We start from the raw sequence: 17010 nt of genomic DNA on the forward strand, positions 1-17010 counted from the left end.
GAGATGGACGGCCATGCAGAGGATGGATGGGTGGCCCGACGACCGTAGGTACTTTCAAACTGATGATTAAGCTGCACGGCTGAGCATTCGGCGACCAGGATCGGGATCCGGTTATCGGTCGCAGCCGGCTATGCGGGAGCGGCATGTAGAGAATGTGGAGGAAAGAGAGGAGACAAGGACAGCAAGCAACAACTTATCGAGAAGGAGAGAGAAATTGTGCGGGGTTGAAGTTGTTGAACCAATGTTCATCATTCACCATTCACCACTCCGCGGCAGCCAACGTCCGAGGGAGTTGGAGGTATCGAATATGGTCGGATCGTTGCAGTAGGTAAGTACCTACAGTACGTACTAGAATATCTTACCTCCCTGCCACTTCCTAGGACTTTGTTCCCAGGGCTCCATCTGTGTCAATTACCAGGTAGTTCTCTTCCCTCCTCCTCCTTCTCCTTCTCCCTCTTCCTTCCTTACGTGGCTTCATATCTCGCCACCCAATTCTATTTACCACCGCCGACAGCCTTGTTCAACGGCCTCCAATTGCAACTGGGAACAGCAGTGTGCCTTGGACTCCCTTGTTTCTTGCATCTACGGCGCGACGAGGCGAACAGAATGGCTCCCTCTCTCCCCTTCCAACTCAAGGACCCGGGACTCTTCCACCAAGAATCCTACGTGGACGGGCAATGGATCGGGTCGAAATCCGGCAAACGCTTCTCCGTGATCGACCCGGGCAGCGACCAAGCGTGGGCGTCCTGTCCCGACAACACGGCCGAGGACGTGGACGCGGCGATCGAATCGTCGCAGCGGGCGTTCGCGCAATACAGCATCCTGAACCCGCGCAAACGGGCGCAACTCCTCCTCCGATGGCACGAGCTGATCAGCGAGGCGAAAGAAGACCTGGCGCAGATCCTGACTTACGAGACCGGCAAGCCACTCTCAGAATCGCTGGGCGAGCTCGACTACTCGCTAGGCTTCACGTGGTGGTTCGCCGGCGAGGCGGAGCGGATCCAGGGGACGATCGCGACGCCGTCGGCGCCAAACCGGCGCACGTTCGTGCTTAAGCAGCCCATCGGGGTCGCGGTCGCGCTGGTGCCGTGGAACTTCCCGATCGCCATGATCCTGCGCAAAGCCGGGGCGGCCTTCGCGGCCGGCTGTACCATGGTGGTCAAGCCGAGTCCTGAGACGCCATTGACGTGTCTGTCGCTGGCGCATTTGGCCACGAAAGCAGGCTTCGCGCCGGGCGTGTTCAACGTGCTCACCACGAGTCTGGAGAACACCCCATCCTTGAGCGAGGCTATGATCCTACATCCTTTGGTGAAGAAGGTCACGTTCACGGGGTCGACGCGCGTCGGGAAGCTCGTGGCCGGCCTGTGTGCCCGGGGATTGAAGAAGTGCACGCTCGAACTCGGCGGGAATTGTCCGTTCATTGTCTTTGACGATGCCGACCTCGACCAGGCCCTGACGCAGTTCATGGCCCTGAAATGGCGCCATGCGGGGCAGGCCTGTATCACTGCGAACAGGCTCTACGTGCAGGCCGGTGTCTATGACACGTTCACCCGCATGTTGGTGGAGAAGACGAAATCCCTCAAGGTCGGCCATGGCGCCGACAAGACCACCACCATGGGTCCGGTCACGACGCCGAGGGGCCTGGCCAAGGCGGAAGAACAGGCTGCGGACGCGCTGAAACACGGGGCCAGACTCGTCCTGGGCTCGGGGAAGGCTTATAAGAACAGTACCGCTGCAGAAGGCGCGGGTGACGGGAAAGGCGTGGGCGGCTATTTCATGGACCCGACCATTTTGACGGACATGAAGCCCGAGATGCTGCTCAGTCGGGAGGAGACCTTCGCCCCGGTCACGGGCATCTTCAAGTTTGACACCGAGGACGAGGCCGTGCGCTTGGCCAACAATACCTCCATGGGCCTGGCCAGCTATGCCTTTACCAAGAACGTCGACAGGCTGTGGAGGATGTTCGAGAACTTGGAGGCGGGAATGATTGGTCTGGTGAGTCTCCCCAGCAAGAATAGAAAAAGGCAGAAGAATGTAAACAAGATGGATCTTCCCTTTCTGCTCCTGAAGGGAGATTGTTATACGATGAGAATCTGTTCTTATGGGCTAACCGTGGTGGTCCATGTGCGTCTAGAATACCGGCAACTCCTCCGCAGCAGAATCCCCCTTCGGCGGCATCAAAGAGAGCGGTTACGGCAAGGAATCTGGCAAGGAAGTCGCCGTCAACGAGTACCTCATTTCCAAGACCGGCACATTTACGATTGATGGACAATACTGAAACCATAGAAAGCCCCGAAGATGAATGTCTTGGTGGAGAGAAGCGGCCAACACGAATGGAGCGAGATGTGCGGGACCTGTAGAGAGAAGGCTGGTGACCTCGTTTCTTGAGATCGTAGCTAGGTATATTGCGACGCCTTCGGCTGACTGACTTTGAGCATGAACGGACGAATGAAGCATCCCTAACCTCCTGACAACCTTGTCGAGTATTGTCACTTCTGCAAAGCTGTTTTCAATGTCGTTGACGACCAGTATGCATCAGCCGCTCAGAAGATCGACAGAGTTGAAAAATGAACAAGAGAAATCGCCAAAGAAGGGAGATGACTGCACACATAATCATGGATGAGGATTCATACGGTGGAGAAAGAACTTTTGGATGCGCTTCCTTGAAGTAAGGGCATGAGGAGATCAACTTTATATATAGTAGGTACCGCGCGATGCGAGCAGTGTATCGTATCTAGTCGAGATCAAAATCCGTCGCTGAGAATGTTGCTGTAGTCTAAAGGTAATATAGCTTTTGGGAGTCATCAAATGAACTGAAGTTGCAGGTGTCGGGTTTCGTCGTGCGCTTGGGACAGAAAAAAATGGTTCAGCCGTCCTTCTTGTCTGGAATAACAAGCATGTTTTGTGGTGGATGTTCCTTCGGTCAGCTTACTGGCGCCGGCGGCCTCGATCCATCATGAAAGGAGCAAGTTGCGGAATAGATGGACGCTTGAAGTTTCTGGTCAATGTGGGACTGTGTTGGTGATGAAGCCTGTTGCTGCTGGCCCGATGTTGTACTGATCAGCCACTTCGGATACGTTGCATGTCTGAAAGTGGTGTTGGTCTTGGACGATGCCATCCATCTATGAGAGGCATCAGATGTATGACGGTAGTGGCCAACGAAGCGAGGTCAAGAATGTGAGGAGCTGCATCTTCCTTGCATCTCTGGCAACCTCGAAGTCAAGCCCAAAGGAAACTGCGCCGCCTGCCATGTATGCTTTGGTTGTCAAGAGCACCATCAGTGTCACGGTATGCTGGTGCATCCACGCACCTTTCGACAGGTCTCTTCAGTTGCTCGCGGATCGTGATGTAAAGTCCGCTCCGTCAAGTCGCCAGCAAAACATCCGCTGCAGCAAATGTGAGCCATTGCTCAAAAGAATGGTTAGGGCACTGACGGCCTGGCGATCCAAACAGTCTTCCCCTTCATGACTGTCAGCTCGTTCACCGGCTGCTGTGTCGTGCATCATTCCTGGTCAAAGTCCAGCACTCCGAGTCGGCTATATATCTTCGAGGAGTACTGAACCTTTTGATTTCACTGCTGAGCCTCCGTTGACCAATCCAGACCTGCCGGTGTTGATAGTTCCTTGCCCGGTGCCTCGTCGTCAAGATGGTTTTCTCGCCTTGTCGTTTGACATCCCAGCACATCGTATCGATATTGACGAACGAAGGTATCGCAGCAATCGAGAGCATTTGCAGAGAAGGGCATTGTGTTCTCACGTGTTCGAAGACCCGAACTGCTTGGTCGTCGGAAACAGGGAGGCAACTGAGAACCCTCCGACTGAACCGGGGAGAATCCTTGGGCACGAAGGGGGGAAACAGCCGGAGCAACCGCAGTCGGCCAAACTTGCAGATGGCATTCAAAAAGGCGTATTGTTCCATGTCGAGGTCCACGCCAGGGATAGCGGTTGGATGCCACAGATTCTGGATGTATCCGACATCCAGTTCGAGTTGTTCCAGGTCTGGAGCGATCTTGGCCGCAAACAGGATGTCATTATGGCTCCTTTGACTCTCTGCACTGCAAACTGACCACTGTGCGTCTTCGCAATGCAGACGTAAGCGACGGAGTTTGGGTCCAACAAGCCCCTTGATTGGGATGTGGTTGCAGATTCCATCAATCTCAAGCTCGCGAAGCTCGCGCATCGGCTCAAAAGGAATGCGGAACGGCGGTACTATCGGGGCATCGGCAAACAAGCCGGTTGCAGGAACATCATATCGGCAATCCGGATGGTAAAGCCGGTGATGGGCGGCACGAAGCCGTAGTGCTTGGAGGTTGGTGAGTTCGGGAGCAACATCGTGGATGAACTGGTTCAGGGGAACAGTGTATTCCCAGAGAATCGACAGTCTGCGGATGTTGATCCATGGAATCAAGGAGAGGTCAAGATCTCGGAATGAATGGTGGTGAGTCCCAGGAGCACGTCGAACCAGCAAGTGTAGTTCGGACCAGGCGGGCTTCTTAAGCATGCAAGCGCACGTCGCATTCTCGTCTTGTCGTCCTTTGTGGCCAGTTTGAGATCCATCGAGAAGCCAGGACATGTGGAGGTTGATTGCAGATGCTCTTGATATTGTATCATAGAACGTGGTAGTCGCTAGTTCATGTTGCGAGGGTAAGTCCCCGAACACCCCCAGTCCCAGCCGATGACAACCTGCGATCGAAGCTAGACTGGTGGTCGCCTCAAGCAGGTCAGGCCAGTCCGATGAGGTGTAAAGATGATCGAGGATTATCTCGTATACATGGTCATCTGGGAGCATCTTGATGATCTGGTACGCGGCGGCTGCGGAACAGTCAACTCTATGGCAACATTAGTCCGCTGTGTCCGGTAACAAACATCACCAGATCACATACCGAATCCGACGGAGCCCGGGCATTAAAAGTAGACTGACTTGGAGGACGCGCAGATCAGACCATGTGCTTTCTAGAGTAAGGCGATGGGCATCGGCAGTATCCAAGGAATGAACCAATCCGATGACCTCGGGTGGTTGGAGTATATGGAGGGTTCGGACATGAGGGAGAAGGTGAGGATGGTTGACAAGTCGGCGGAGAAGGCCAATTTCTCTCTGGTCGAGCCGGTCTCGAATGATATGAGAGATGGTGCTGAACAGAAATGGCAGCGCTGACTGACGGAACCGATGACAAACCACCGAGAATGGCAACAGGGTGTCGACCTGGCCGAAACCCGTGTTGTAGAGATTCTCTGCGACCAGGTCGAGGATCTCAGGGGGAAGTCGGTCGATAGTTGTCGTGTGCTCCGCGACCGCTGACGGCATTCGCATGGATTTGAGGGCCAGCATGACTGCAGAGGGCGTTGCAACCACGGCAGATGCTCTTCACGATGCGCCTAGGTGGTTGTCGAGGCATCACGGCAGATTTTCGACGCGACACTATTGTACTTACGATGAAGTGAAAAGAGAGGTGGTGGTGATGGTGATGATGGTGTTGTAGTTCGTGACGCCAGGAGTCCAACGAGGCGCGATCACGTGCGGCCGGCATCGGAAAGGCGGGTCTATCGGATCATTGTTTCGCCGTCACGGAGTGGAGAATGTTTCCTCTTTTCCTCCTTTACCCCTTTACCCCTTCTTGTCTGGCTCTGGTGTGCTTTGTTGTTGATCCAGCTTCGACATGTCGACCGAGATCCAGAGAGGAACATGGTCGCTATGTCCTCGATCCAGAGGAGAGTCGCAAATATCGCTACCGGTTACGGCTGTATCCTTATCCACCAACGACCGGCTTACGACGATCAGGTCCACCCGGTCACAGCTTTCACCCCAGCGTCTCCCACGCGGGTGATAGGTGTACTTTTTGGTATCACCATGCAAGTGCCTGAAGATGTCAATGCCATGCATGCCCTTGTCGTCCGTGAAAAACTTGGCATTGAAATCGGCCCGGTTCTTTACGTGCTGCACAGGAGACGTCCGTAGGTTTGGGTAACCATCGATTCTAGCTCGGGCAATGTTCATGTCGCCAACGAGGATAACATGCCGCCCTTTCTCCTGGTGTTGAACGGCCTCTTCCAGCGTACGTTGGTGAAAGCGTAGTTTATGATCGTGTCGAGAGCCGGTAACGTCGCCCGTCACGGGGTTCCGATATGGATTTGACGTGCCATTCACCCAGTATCCGTTGATCACCACGACATCACCTTCCAGCTCATGTATCAGCACCCGCCCTTCCAGGTCCCAGTCGGGACGGCGGGTGACACGGATTTTGCCAGCGAAGTCGTTTCGCACCAAGGTGGCAACTCCATGGACCTTTCCGCCGAACCCTGTGGCATTGTATTTGTCTCTTGGCAAGGAAAAGTGGACTTTGTAGGTGGGCTCATCCATGGCCTGTCCTTGGTTTGCGGCATGTTCCAGCTGCCTCTGGGTGGCGGCATCCTTGGAGCTGATCTTGACTTCTTGTAAACACAGCAACTGTGGCCAGTGGTGGCGTTTCAAAAATAGTCTGAGGGGCGACAGAGAACCGGGGTTGAACGAAAACTGTTTCTGAAGCAGGGGGCCGACGCCATTCACATTCCAACTGAAGATATGAACGTGGTCGGCCACGTGTGTGGCAGGAGGTGAAATCTTTCTGCGAATGGCGGGCGGACTGATGGATCGGCTTGTGCTACTCCAGGATCTCTTGAGCGGAGGAGGCATTTTCTGCAAAGATCGAGGGTCTGGGGGGTCTCGATGTGACGAGTCTGGCGTCGACACTCTCACCAGGAATCGAGCAGCGACGACGATGGACTCGGAGTTCGTTATAGTCGTGAGCTTCATTCATGGTGAGAGTGGTGTATAGAGAACGGTGATTGAATTGAACGTCATTGCGGGTGCGAGGAAGCAAGTAGCGGAGCCCCAGGCACGCACAGGCACTGCATCACTGCATCACTGACGCCAGCAACACGGAGTCTCCAGGCTGCCATCCCGCTTACGGACCGAGCCGTGGGTAAACAGCCTCCCCCGGGCCTTTGAGTTGATAAGCTGCGAGCCCTCCCTACCCCAACCAGAGACTGGCACTTTTAGGCGTGTTTCAGCTTGCACTTGAACAAGTTATCTTTGACTTGGGCCCTTAGGCTAACGAGGGCCCCTGGAAGCTCCATCGATGCTCCCGGGGCCGCCTCCTAAGTCCAACGCAGTTCTGCGGGCTAAGCTCTGAGTCGTCGCATTGACGATGTTGCGGACCCTGAAATACGTAGTTCGTCCCGCTCGCAACCTGCGCATCCCATTCGGTTCACCATCATTCCTCCATTTCCTCTTCCCCGAAATCACTTTGATAACTCGCGGGGATCTCTTCGATGTCTCCTGGTTCGTTGTAACTCTACGTCTGAGTCCTCCGCCCAGACCATCTCGATTTGTGTCTTCTTCAAAGCCGTGCGGGGCATTGCGGGATCGAACACTATCAAACGGACTTGGCCTTGAACGACAAACCCCTATCATCCTCCGCTATCTCGCCGAAAACTATCGTAGCATACTAGTAGGTGCCTCACCTGCCGTTTCGGGCAAGATCGAGATCAAGACGCCGAACTCCTCAGTCGATTGTATGATAAGATGCTGATGCTCTCGCAGATGCGCAGCAGACCTGCTTTGCATGCTCGATCCTTTCTCAACCGCACCCTCGGCCTGCGTCCCTATCACCAATGGCTCCTCAGCCAGACTTTTATCCTACCCTCCATCGTATCCGCGATCTCGAAAGTGCTGGAATACAAGACTTGCAGCAGATCATCCAGACATTTCCCGTCATTGACAATCATGCGCACAATCTGTTGACCGAAGAAAACGCCTATGGGAGTCCCGAATATCCCTTCGAATGCATCACCTCCGAAGCGCAGGGTCATGCCCTGGCAGACCACGTCCATTCGAGTCTGGCTCATATGCGTGGGATCAGGCAGCTGGCAGAGTTCTACCAATGCCCCGAAACACTTCAAGACGTCAAGGCGGCTCGATATGAATGGGTGCGGAGAGACTATCCCGAGTTGATCAGGAGGTGTTTTGCAGGGACACATGCCATTATGCTGGATGACGGACTGTCCCCGGAGATCATACACCCATTCAAGTGGCACAGACAGTTCGTGCCCACCGTGTCAAGGATAGTGAGGATCGAATCCATCGCATCAGAACTGCTGGAACATCTCGCTCATGCGGCGGGGTTCATGAGAGTCGGACTTGATGCGGACTGGGACATCAGCCAGACCGAAAGCTTTCTCGTCCGCTTCAACACGGTCTTTCGCAATCAGATCCGTACGCTGGCGAACGATCCCGACGTCCGCGGCTTCAAGTCTGTCATCTGCTATCGAACGGGCCTGGATGTTGGACTCGAGAGCAGGAAGAACTTCCGTCCCCATCAGTCATTGACCGAGTCGACCCTCCTGCAGTCCTTCCATGAGTTCCTGCAAAAGGCGGTTCGCGACCACCGATACCGCATTGATCAGAAGGAGGTGAATGACTTTCTGGTGGTTGCCGTGTGTGATGTGCTGGAGAAGCTTGTAGACACAGACGGTGAAAACCTGCCTTTCCAGTTCCACACTGGACTCGGTGATACGGACATCGATCTCGTGAAAGCGAATCCAGCATATATGCAGCCATTGATTGAAGCTTTCCCACAGGTTGATTTTGTCATCCTCCATTCTTCGTACCCCTACACCCGAGAGGCTGGCTACCTGGCAGCCAACTACGCGAATGCATGGCTTGACATTGGGGAAGTATTCCCGATGTTGTCCAGAGATGGAGAAGATTCGGTTCTACGACAAGCCCTCGAGCTGACCCCAAGTTCGAAGATCCTGTGGAGTACGGATGGACACTTCTACCCCGAGACTTACTGGCTGGCAAACAAGCACTTCAGGGATGCCCTCGAGAGATTACTTACCGCCTACGTCGCGGCAGGAGATATCACCGTCGCCCAAGGGATTGATATCGCCGTGGACATGATGTTCTGGAACTCAAATCAGCTCTACAAGCTCGACGAAGAACGCAAGTTCCCGGAGCTGCTACGGGCCTGCGGGAGGGAAACCGTAGATAGCATGCGGACTCTGGTCAATGGAGGATCCAAAACACCCTCTTTCAATTCTTATGCCAGCACCGCCGTTGGGAACGCTGCCACTGCTTCAGCACGGCCAGGCCCTTCTCTCCCTGCAGCTCCATTGCCGGTCACGGGTGCCTCTCTGCCGGTTCCCTCAGCAAGCACAAGCGCCCCATCAGGTCAAAGCTCGACAGCAGTGTTCGCCCAGAACCTGACTGTGTTTGATACCTTTCTCCAGACCAATCCCGGCGTCAAGTACATATGGCTGCAGTTTTTGGATTACACGGGCACCCTTCGGAATCGGATGGTGACAGTCCAGCAGTTTCGAAAGCAGCTGTCGACCGGCCAGAACCCAGTCATCACTTCCGCCCTTACACGTCTGCTGCAGGACGACCATCCCGCCACGGGTTGTTCAGCAACAGGACAGTTCCTTCTCGCCCCGGACCTCTCGACACTGTCGCTCAACAAGGGCATTCCGTCTCCGTCCGCCACCGTGCAGACATGGTGGATGGCCGATACCGAAGCCATCCCGAACACGGAACACTGGGATCGCTGTCCTCGCTGGCTTCTCCAGTCGCAATGCAACGCGCTCAAATCGGAGTTCAACATCTCCATGCTAATGGGGTTCGAGCTGGAGGTCATCTTCATGAAACCGGCTATGACCGAGGACCAATCCGACTTTGCCGACTTCGGGCCCCTGCACATGGTGCACTCGTGGTCCAACATGACCCACCAACAACTAGACATGCTGCCCATGATCGAGGAGATTGTAGAATATCTGGCCGAGTTAGACATCCACCTTCCACAATTCCATTCCGAGGCTGCCCCAGGACAATGGGAATTCCCTTTACCACCGTTTGAACCAGTCAAGGCGGTCGACATCTTGTTCAAGGCGAAAGACGTGATCCGCAACGTGGCCAAAGCCCACGGGCTCAAAGCGACGTGCTACCCGCGTCCGTTCGCGTTCACGTGCGGCAGCGCCAACCACGTCCATTTCAGCATCAACGGGCCCGGCGACACGGTCGAGAAATACGAGCCCCCGTTCCTGGCCGGCATTCTGGACCACCTCCCCGCTCTGCTGGCGTTTACCCTCCCGCTCGAGGAATCTTACGCGCGCGTCAACGCCGGCATCTGGTCCGGCGGCGAGTACGTGTGCTGGGGTACGCAGAACAAAGAAGTCCCGCTGCGCAAGTGCGGCCCGGGCCATTTCGAGCTCAAGACCATCGACGGCATCGGCAACTCGTACCTGTCCATGGCCGCCCTGCTGGCGGCCGGTCTCCACGGGCTCAGACAGGACTTGAAGCTCGAGATGAAGGACTGTGCGGGCGATCCCACACTGATCGGCGAGCACGAGCGCCAGAGTCTCGGCATCACCGTGCCACTGCCCAATACCTTGGAAAAGAGCTTGAAGGCGCTCGACAAGGACAAAATCCTGAGACGAGCCCTCGGATATGCCGTGGTCGATGACTACCTCGCTGTCGCGGACAGTCTGACGCAGAAGTGTCGAGCCTTTGGAGAGGAGAAGAGACGCGTCTGGTTGATGTCTCGGTATTAGAGCCCTTGGTCTTGACACTTGAGTCTGGGCTTGGACTTCGACTTGAATTTGAAGGCGCGAGCGTCATCTTGAGCTTTTGCAATGTGAAGCACAGCTTTGCTTGATTTATTTGGGCGCTGGCAGCTGAGCGGAGGCCTGTTCTTTTTCTGTTTCTCTTTCTTTTTGATATAGTCGCTGTTTGTTCTGGCACAAACCTTTCCCCGTACATCGACTGCTCTAGGTCTAGGTCATCCATTCCAATCCATACTACAACAAGGACATCACTTCCTGATTCTTCTATTCCGTTGCGTTTACTGGTCATTCAGAGCTCGAGCGATGGTGGAACAAGGATTATTGATTCATTTCATTCAAGTCAAGACCATTGGTACCTTCGCAGGCAAGTCATGCTGATGATACCTTGACACGCCAGTTTGCCTAGCAAATTTCCATCACATCTCAGATTCAAGAAGCTAAGGCCGGGCTTTACAACCAGAACAAACCCTCTGGGTCCTGAAGCCAACGCCATCACCGTGGCCTTGGCCTTGGCCCTGATTGTTGTTCCTATCTGCCTCCACATCAGACGCACGTCCAAGCCACCAGTCTGACATGTCTGCACCGCAGTGGTCGCAAGCCCGCATCCTTGAGATTCTGCTCGGAGTGCTGATCCTGGCGGTATTTTGCGTATAACTCTGGGTCCATTTCCCCCCAGCTGCACGAGTGGCGAAGAAACCTGACAATTCCTTGTAAAGGGGGCTTTTGGCCGGGGCGATGTCTTGTGAAGGCATCGGATCCTGCGACTTCGACCAGCTACAGGCTCCACCAGAAGAAGCTGGAGGGGTGTTCTTGGTGATTGTGGCTCGACTCAGAGAGTCTATCCGTCTCTGGATCGAAAGACTTCGCTGAATGGGAGGAGTTGAACAGGGTCGTGCTCCTTTGGGCTCGTCAGCACGTCTCTGGAGAGTATTGAGCCCGGTCTGGAAAGGGCTCGGTTGTAGGTTTGCCCGAGCATTGCTAGGTGCAATGGCCTGGTGACCTTGACTGGGCTTGTGGCTGATTCCTTGCGGCGGAGGCTGCAATTGCAAAACTAACGGGGCATTCGTCGACTGTTGACTTGGCACAGGTGACAGAGCGGACGGCAGTTTTGAGGACTGGTCCAGAGAATCCGGATCCTGGGGACGTGTTTGGCAGGGTTTCGATGAGTCTGCGGTATCCAGATATGGAACTTTGGAACGGCGTTGGGACTCTTCTTGAGGCTGTGATTGTGGTTGTGGATGTTCCTTTTGTCTCCGAACCGAGGGCAACAGCGACATCCAGGGTGGCATCGACCGGGAGCCATGACTCTTGATTCCAATCTTGTTTGCCTCGGGGTTCAGCGGATCACTCAGTGAAACGGTCCAACCAGCTCCGTCTAGCAAGCCAGCGGGAGCGTGTATCACAGCGGATTTCGACCTCGACCTCCTGACATGTTGCTCAAGCTTGGCCAGTGATTGTGGTTCGATACTGCACCTAGAACACACCGGGGGCTCGTCGACGGTCATGCCACGATTGTGAGGGAAGCCTTTGTCGTCGAAGTACGGAGGCGGTCGTAACGGTGACTGTAGCCGACGTGTCAGCTTTCGACCTGTCCTCCAGCCGACTCGACTCAAAAGGTGCAAATGAAATCTTTCCGCACCGCGCAAATGAGACAGGAGAAACACGCCCAATGCCACCAACACCAGCCGAAGCCGACCGCGTCGGTCTGGCGAAAGACCACCTCTCCACATCGCCAGCAGATACTGATGCTGTGTAGCCATTCCCAGCAATCGGCACAGACAATGCGGCTTTGCAGACCAAAGGTGTGTGGAGGTGGTTCGTGCTCGGTCCAGTAGATCGTGCAGAGGAAGGTGTAGGACGGTCGGGGAGGCTGCTGCGGCTGTTTGGCCGGTTTCGCAGGGTTCTTCGGTAGAAAGAGAAATGAATCAGACGCGGGTCGGATGAGAGGCGGTCGTAATGATGAAGCTGATCTCGAGGCGCCGAACACGTTCTGTGGGTAAGCCATCAAGATTCAAACCCGAAGCAAGGGGGATGCGAGGGAAAACTGAGAATCAGGAATCGAGTGGATTCAACTAGGAGGTACAAAACAATATGCGATATGGACAAGATAGACAAGATAGACAGTGGCTGGATATTTGCCTGGTTGATGTGATATTGAGATCTGTGTTGGCGGTTGTAACCACCTGCTTCCTTCCCCTTTCGACGAAGATATCACCTTGATTTGCAGCATAATCAATACCATCGTTTCCTGGAGAGAACATTGTTCAGTCGAATCAAAGTCAGAGAGGATCAATCAGTAGCCACGCCTCCTCAAAGCCCCCAGTAACTCTTGACCAACCAAGCCGCATACGAGCTCATGCCACCGATAAAGGCCAGAGTTCCCAGCGATCCGACCGGTCTTCCCCAGCCCAACGAGTCCTTGGCCTTCATGCCGAATTCCACATGGGCGATTCTCAGGAACAGCAACGCCGCCAGCGACGCCGTCAAGGCACGTCGATCGCCCCCGTTCATCTCGACAAACGATGCCACGAGGAGCGCGAACGGCACGTTCTCGGCGAAATTGGCATGCGAACGCGCTGCTATCAACAGGTTGTTGCCGCCGCCAGCGGTAGACGGCGGTTTGGCATCGGATGCCGCGGCCTTGTCTGATGAAGAGCCTTGGTCGCCTATAACTATGTGGGTCGACTGGCGAACAAGGCTGACGCGGAGTGCGAGAAGGACAAAATACGCTCCGAAGGCTGGAGAGCCGTAAGCCCTGGGAACTCAACTAAGAATCGGATCGGGGATTGAGCTAAATACCTGGAGCGAATGTTCCTGTCACGGGCAGGAGTTTGGGGACGGTGATTCCGACTGAGAACATATATCGACGTTGTTAGCGACCGTTGCGACCGAAAAGGGCTGCGATGACTGCGACGCAGAAGAATTTACCTGGCACAGACATGTCGATTAATGGCGAGGATAAGAAGAATATCGATCTGAATGGGAGAGTGTGGTATGTGCAACAAGGAGGATCTTGTCTTGCAGCACTGCTTCGAAGGCCGATGGTTTTCTCTACGCCTTCAGGACTCTACAAAAGGGTTGAGTGCCTGATATCGACATGAGTTGAAGCCATCTCTCGGGCGTTGTCGACGTCATCCATGCGATCCCCTCACGCTCACCAGCGTTCACTCTGTACCCGCATCAGAATCCCCGATGAGGAGTCGACAATGCTGCTATTCCGGTCCTGGTATCATACACCTTTCGACCTATACTCCAAAACTTTCTGACTCGGCACCGGCTATCGCTGCCAGCGGTCTTCGAGTGCGGAGATAAACTTCAAAGAAGGATGATGAAAAGCGAGGACCAGGACGACAAACTGGCTCCCATACGAGCTTGTACGGCGGAAAGGACCATCACCACAACTCTTCAACAGCGCGGCACCACGTAAGAGCCATCTCCTGGTCTCCTGGATGTTCCGGCAAATCGGACCTCGGTCGCTGTTGCACAATATGTGGTGCCTGTGCATACATCGCGTCGACTAAGCTCTGCGGTCAACCCCCATTATGTTTCAGGCATAGCAGATAGACTCCCGGAAAGACTACAGCTCCTCCAATAACTGGATATGGATATGGATATGGATATGGAAATGTAAATGAAACGAGTGTATCGATACTTGCTAGTACTAAAAATCAAACCAAATCAAACAAACAAGGCACCAAATCAAACCAAGATCCCACGCTGAAACTCCTCAGATGCGTGCAAAAAACAAAAACTCCTGCCGCAATGCTCGACCGACCAAGATCCAGTCCGTGTCCGTGTCCGCGATCCCTGGATCCAAATGTAAATCAACCAAAATGCAAAACTCCCGATCCGCCCATCTGTCCAGGCACCCGTGGGCCGTATCGATGCGCCAATGCTTTCCATCAAAAGGAAAGAAGCGACAGTTCCGATGCTTCTTTAGTAACTCATATGGCAGCGCGCAAAGCACTCCTCGACCCCCTTGGCCAGCGAGGCGGGGATATGCATCTTGAACTCGGCGAAGTTGCTGGCATCGATCTGCTTGGGAAAGCCCAGAGCGGCATCGACGACGGTCGGGTCCAAGTTGACGAGGAAGTTCTGGGCGATGGAGCTGGCGCCGGGGTCCTCGGAGTTGAGGCCCGCGATGGCGACGGCGGGCTTGCAGTCGAGGTTCTGCTGGAAGTGGATGGAGCCCTGGGGGAACACGGTACCTTGGAACTGCGACAGAGTGGTATTGAACTCGGCGGTCAGGTTGTTCTCCAGCACGAAGCCGGTCAGCATGGTGGTGTCGGTCACGAGGGTCAAGAACTCGGTGGCGCGCGGGTGGATGTGCGGCGTGTTGAGCCCGCACGGCTGGAAGAAGATGCCGGCCGCGGAGATGCCTTGGCCCGTCAGGACCGGGAAGTTCTTGCGGTTGGCCAGGTCGACTTGGCCGCCGTCGCCGGGCTTGATGCCTGGGTTGGCGGCCGGGTTGAAGTCGAATTTGAGGCTGATGGCCCCCGCCGCCAGCTGGCCTGCGATGTCGGCGAATCGGTCAACCGTCGTGTCGTCGGTCAAGAGCTTGCCCACGAGACCGGGGACCGGCGCTGGGTTGGGCGAGGCTGTCGCGACGCCGAGGACGGTCGAGGTGGCGTAGTTGCTGGCCGCACTGCTGGAGTAGGAGTAGCCGGAGGAGCTGCCGTAGCTGCTGCTGGCTGCGCTGGAGGATCCGGATGGTCTGGATCCAGTCACATAGCTGGTCGTCATGGAATAGCTGCCGCTGCTACTGCCACTGGCGGTGACGTATGGGGCGCTGTAGGAGGACCCCTGGGAGATCGAGGCGTTGTACACGGGAGAGGCGTAGGCCACGGCCGCGAGAGCTGCGACGAGGATGGAAGTCTGAGAATGCATCTTGGAGTTTGGGTTGGTGTTTATTGTATGTATGAGTGAGTGATTGAAGTGTCGTAAGTATTGGCTGATTAGTGAATGTTTGTGTCACAGGCTGTAATATTGTTTCGCTAAAGAGTGTGCGACAACAGTAGGAAAGAAATTAGAAAAAGGAAATAGTTTGAACTGCTTGTTGCTGGCTTGACGATTGAATGGATGATGGACTGGATAGATCGAACAGAGACAGAGGAATGGTCTTATATGAGGCTGGACGTCCAGGCCCATGCCCATGCCCATGACCACCTCTGGCTAGTTGGCACTTTTGTATACACGCCTGGCAGGATGGCTTGCTTACTCTGCAGTGTGCACAGCGAGACCAAGGCTCTCCAAAATGGAAGCAGACTGCGCCGACATAGACCGCTGTCTGGCCCGGCAAGCGTCAACCATGTAGGCTGTAGCCGGGCTGACTGGTGTCCGAATCCTCAAAAGACCCAAGGTGTGCTGTGTTATCACCCGCAGACACCGACCAGATGGTGAAGGCTATCAGCCTCTACCATACGTGCGGCATCGCGAGCGTCTGCGGTCAACCCAAGGCTGATCTGCCGCTGGATCACTAGTGCTCACGATGGATTTTGGGAGGGACCTCAGCAGGCAATATGTAGAGCTCAGCTGTAGTCAGCCATACATTACACCACAGGATATATTTTACACCGTTGGCCGTCAGAGGCCGCGGTTCAGTCGTGGCTGATTGACTCTCGTACCTAGGTCGTGTGGGCAGTGGAGCGTACTTAGATGGTCGATAGGGGCCACTGCATGTAGTGGTGATGAAGAGAGAGAAGATACGAAACAGGACAAGAAGAACCCAGAAGAGCCAGGGGTGGATTTCTATTTTCGAATCGGGGATTATCAGCACCATTCAAGCATTTCTACTGACCGTTTCCAGAATAGCTGCCGCGCCACCTGGCCTGCCGATTGGCCGTGCTGCACAGCCTAATGCGCCTCCCCCGGAAGCAGGTAAGCCGGGCCTCGGCCAGCCTTAAAATAACATCCATACTCCACATTCCACATTGTCCGCATCTGTACTGGTGGTAGTAGTAGACCTGGAAGACTACTCTGTACGGTCGAGCTTGCTTGATATGGTCTACTACTGGTGCTTCAATATACATCAAGTGCGGCATCAACAGAGTCCAACGTCGAAGAAGCAGAGAGGGCTACCTACTGAGCTTCGAAGACAGCGGTTCTTCACACGGTAGATGTCCCATTATGGTATACGGATGGATGGATACGGTGTCTGACTATGACCTACCTACATGCACCATCCATCCAATCCAACAATCCTGGCCACTCCTTCAGGGGACACTCCATGTCTGTCATGTCTGGACTCTGTTGTCTGTCAGATCTCAGCCTTTTACAGCCACACTCACACTCAGCTGTGAGGTCAGATCCAAGCTCAAGCTAAGCTTTCATTACCAAGTCTACTACAGATGAAACCCTTGTCGCTAGACACCAGTCCTGACAAACAGAACCATACCGTCAGGACTCCTACACACTC

General features: G+C 54.7%; 7 protein-coding genes across 7 annotated transcripts; 2 read left to right on the forward strand and 5 right to left on the reverse strand.

Moving 5' to 3' along the window:
* Nucleotides 1-606: 606 nt before the first annotated feature.
* Nucleotides 607-2278, forward strand: A1O1_05965 (succinate-semialdehyde dehydrogenase; the record flags this gene model as incomplete). Its single annotated transcript, XM_007726847.1, has 2 exons — nt 607-1995; nt 2135-2278. The coding sequence occupies 2 exons, from the start codon at nt 607-609 to the stop codon at nt 2276-2278; spliced, it is 1533 nt and encodes a 510-aa protein (XP_007725037.1).
* Nucleotides 2279-3480: 1202 nt separating this feature from the next.
* A1O1_05966 (uncharacterized protein) lies at nt 3481-5328 on the reverse strand (the record flags this gene model as incomplete). Its single annotated transcript, XM_007726848.1, has 2 exons — nt 3481-4828; nt 4883-5328. 2 exons carry the CDS (start codon nt 5326-5328, stop codon nt 3481-3483), a joined length of 1794 nt encoding a protein of 597 aa, XP_007725038.1.
* A 276-nt stretch (nt 5329-5604) lies between these two features.
* On the reverse strand, nt 5605-6669 carry A1O1_05967 (uncharacterized protein; the record flags this gene model as incomplete). Its single annotated transcript, XM_007726849.1, has 1 exon — nt 5605-6669. One exon carries the CDS (start codon nt 6667-6669, stop codon nt 5605-5607), a length of 1065 nt encoding a protein of 354 aa, XP_007725039.1.
* A 980-nt stretch (nt 6670-7649) lies between these two features.
* Nucleotides 7650-10583, forward strand: A1O1_05968 (uncharacterized protein; the record flags this gene model as incomplete). Its single annotated transcript, XM_007726850.1, has 1 exon — nt 7650-10583. One exon carries the CDS (start codon nt 7650-7652, stop codon nt 10581-10583), a length of 2934 nt encoding a protein of 977 aa, XP_007725040.1.
* Nucleotides 10584-11032: 449 nt separating this feature from the next.
* A1O1_05969 (uncharacterized protein) lies at nt 11033-12600 on the reverse strand (the record flags this gene model as incomplete). Its single annotated transcript, XM_007726851.1, has 2 exons — nt 11033-12157; nt 12376-12600. The coding sequence occupies 2 exons, from the start codon at nt 12598-12600 to the stop codon at nt 11033-11035; spliced, it is 1350 nt and encodes a 449-aa protein (XP_007725041.1).
* Nucleotides 12601-12905: 305 nt separating this feature from the next.
* A1O1_05970 (uncharacterized protein) lies at nt 12906-13455 on the reverse strand (the record flags this gene model as incomplete). The annotated part of the gene is made up of 2 exons (XM_007726852.1): nt 12906-13333; nt 13395-13455. The coding sequence occupies 2 exons, from the start codon at nt 13453-13455 to the stop codon at nt 12906-12908; spliced, it is 489 nt and encodes a 162-aa protein (XP_007725042.1).
* Nucleotides 13456-14531: 1076 nt separating this feature from the next.
* On the reverse strand, nt 14532-15482 carry A1O1_05971 (uncharacterized protein; the record flags this gene model as incomplete). Its single annotated transcript, XM_007726853.1, has 1 exon — nt 14532-15482. One exon carries the CDS (start codon nt 15480-15482, stop codon nt 14532-14534), a length of 951 nt encoding a protein of 316 aa, XP_007725043.1.
* Nucleotides 15483-17010: the final 1528 nt, after the last annotated feature.

The sequence above is a fragment of the Capronia coronata genome (assembly GCF_000585585.1).
Source record: "Capronia coronata CBS 617.96 chromosome Unknown acBCG-supercont1.5, whole genome shotgun sequence".
Lineage (NCBI taxonomy): Eukaryota > Fungi > Ascomycota > Eurotiomycetes > Chaetothyriales > Herpotrichiellaceae > Capronia > Capronia coronata.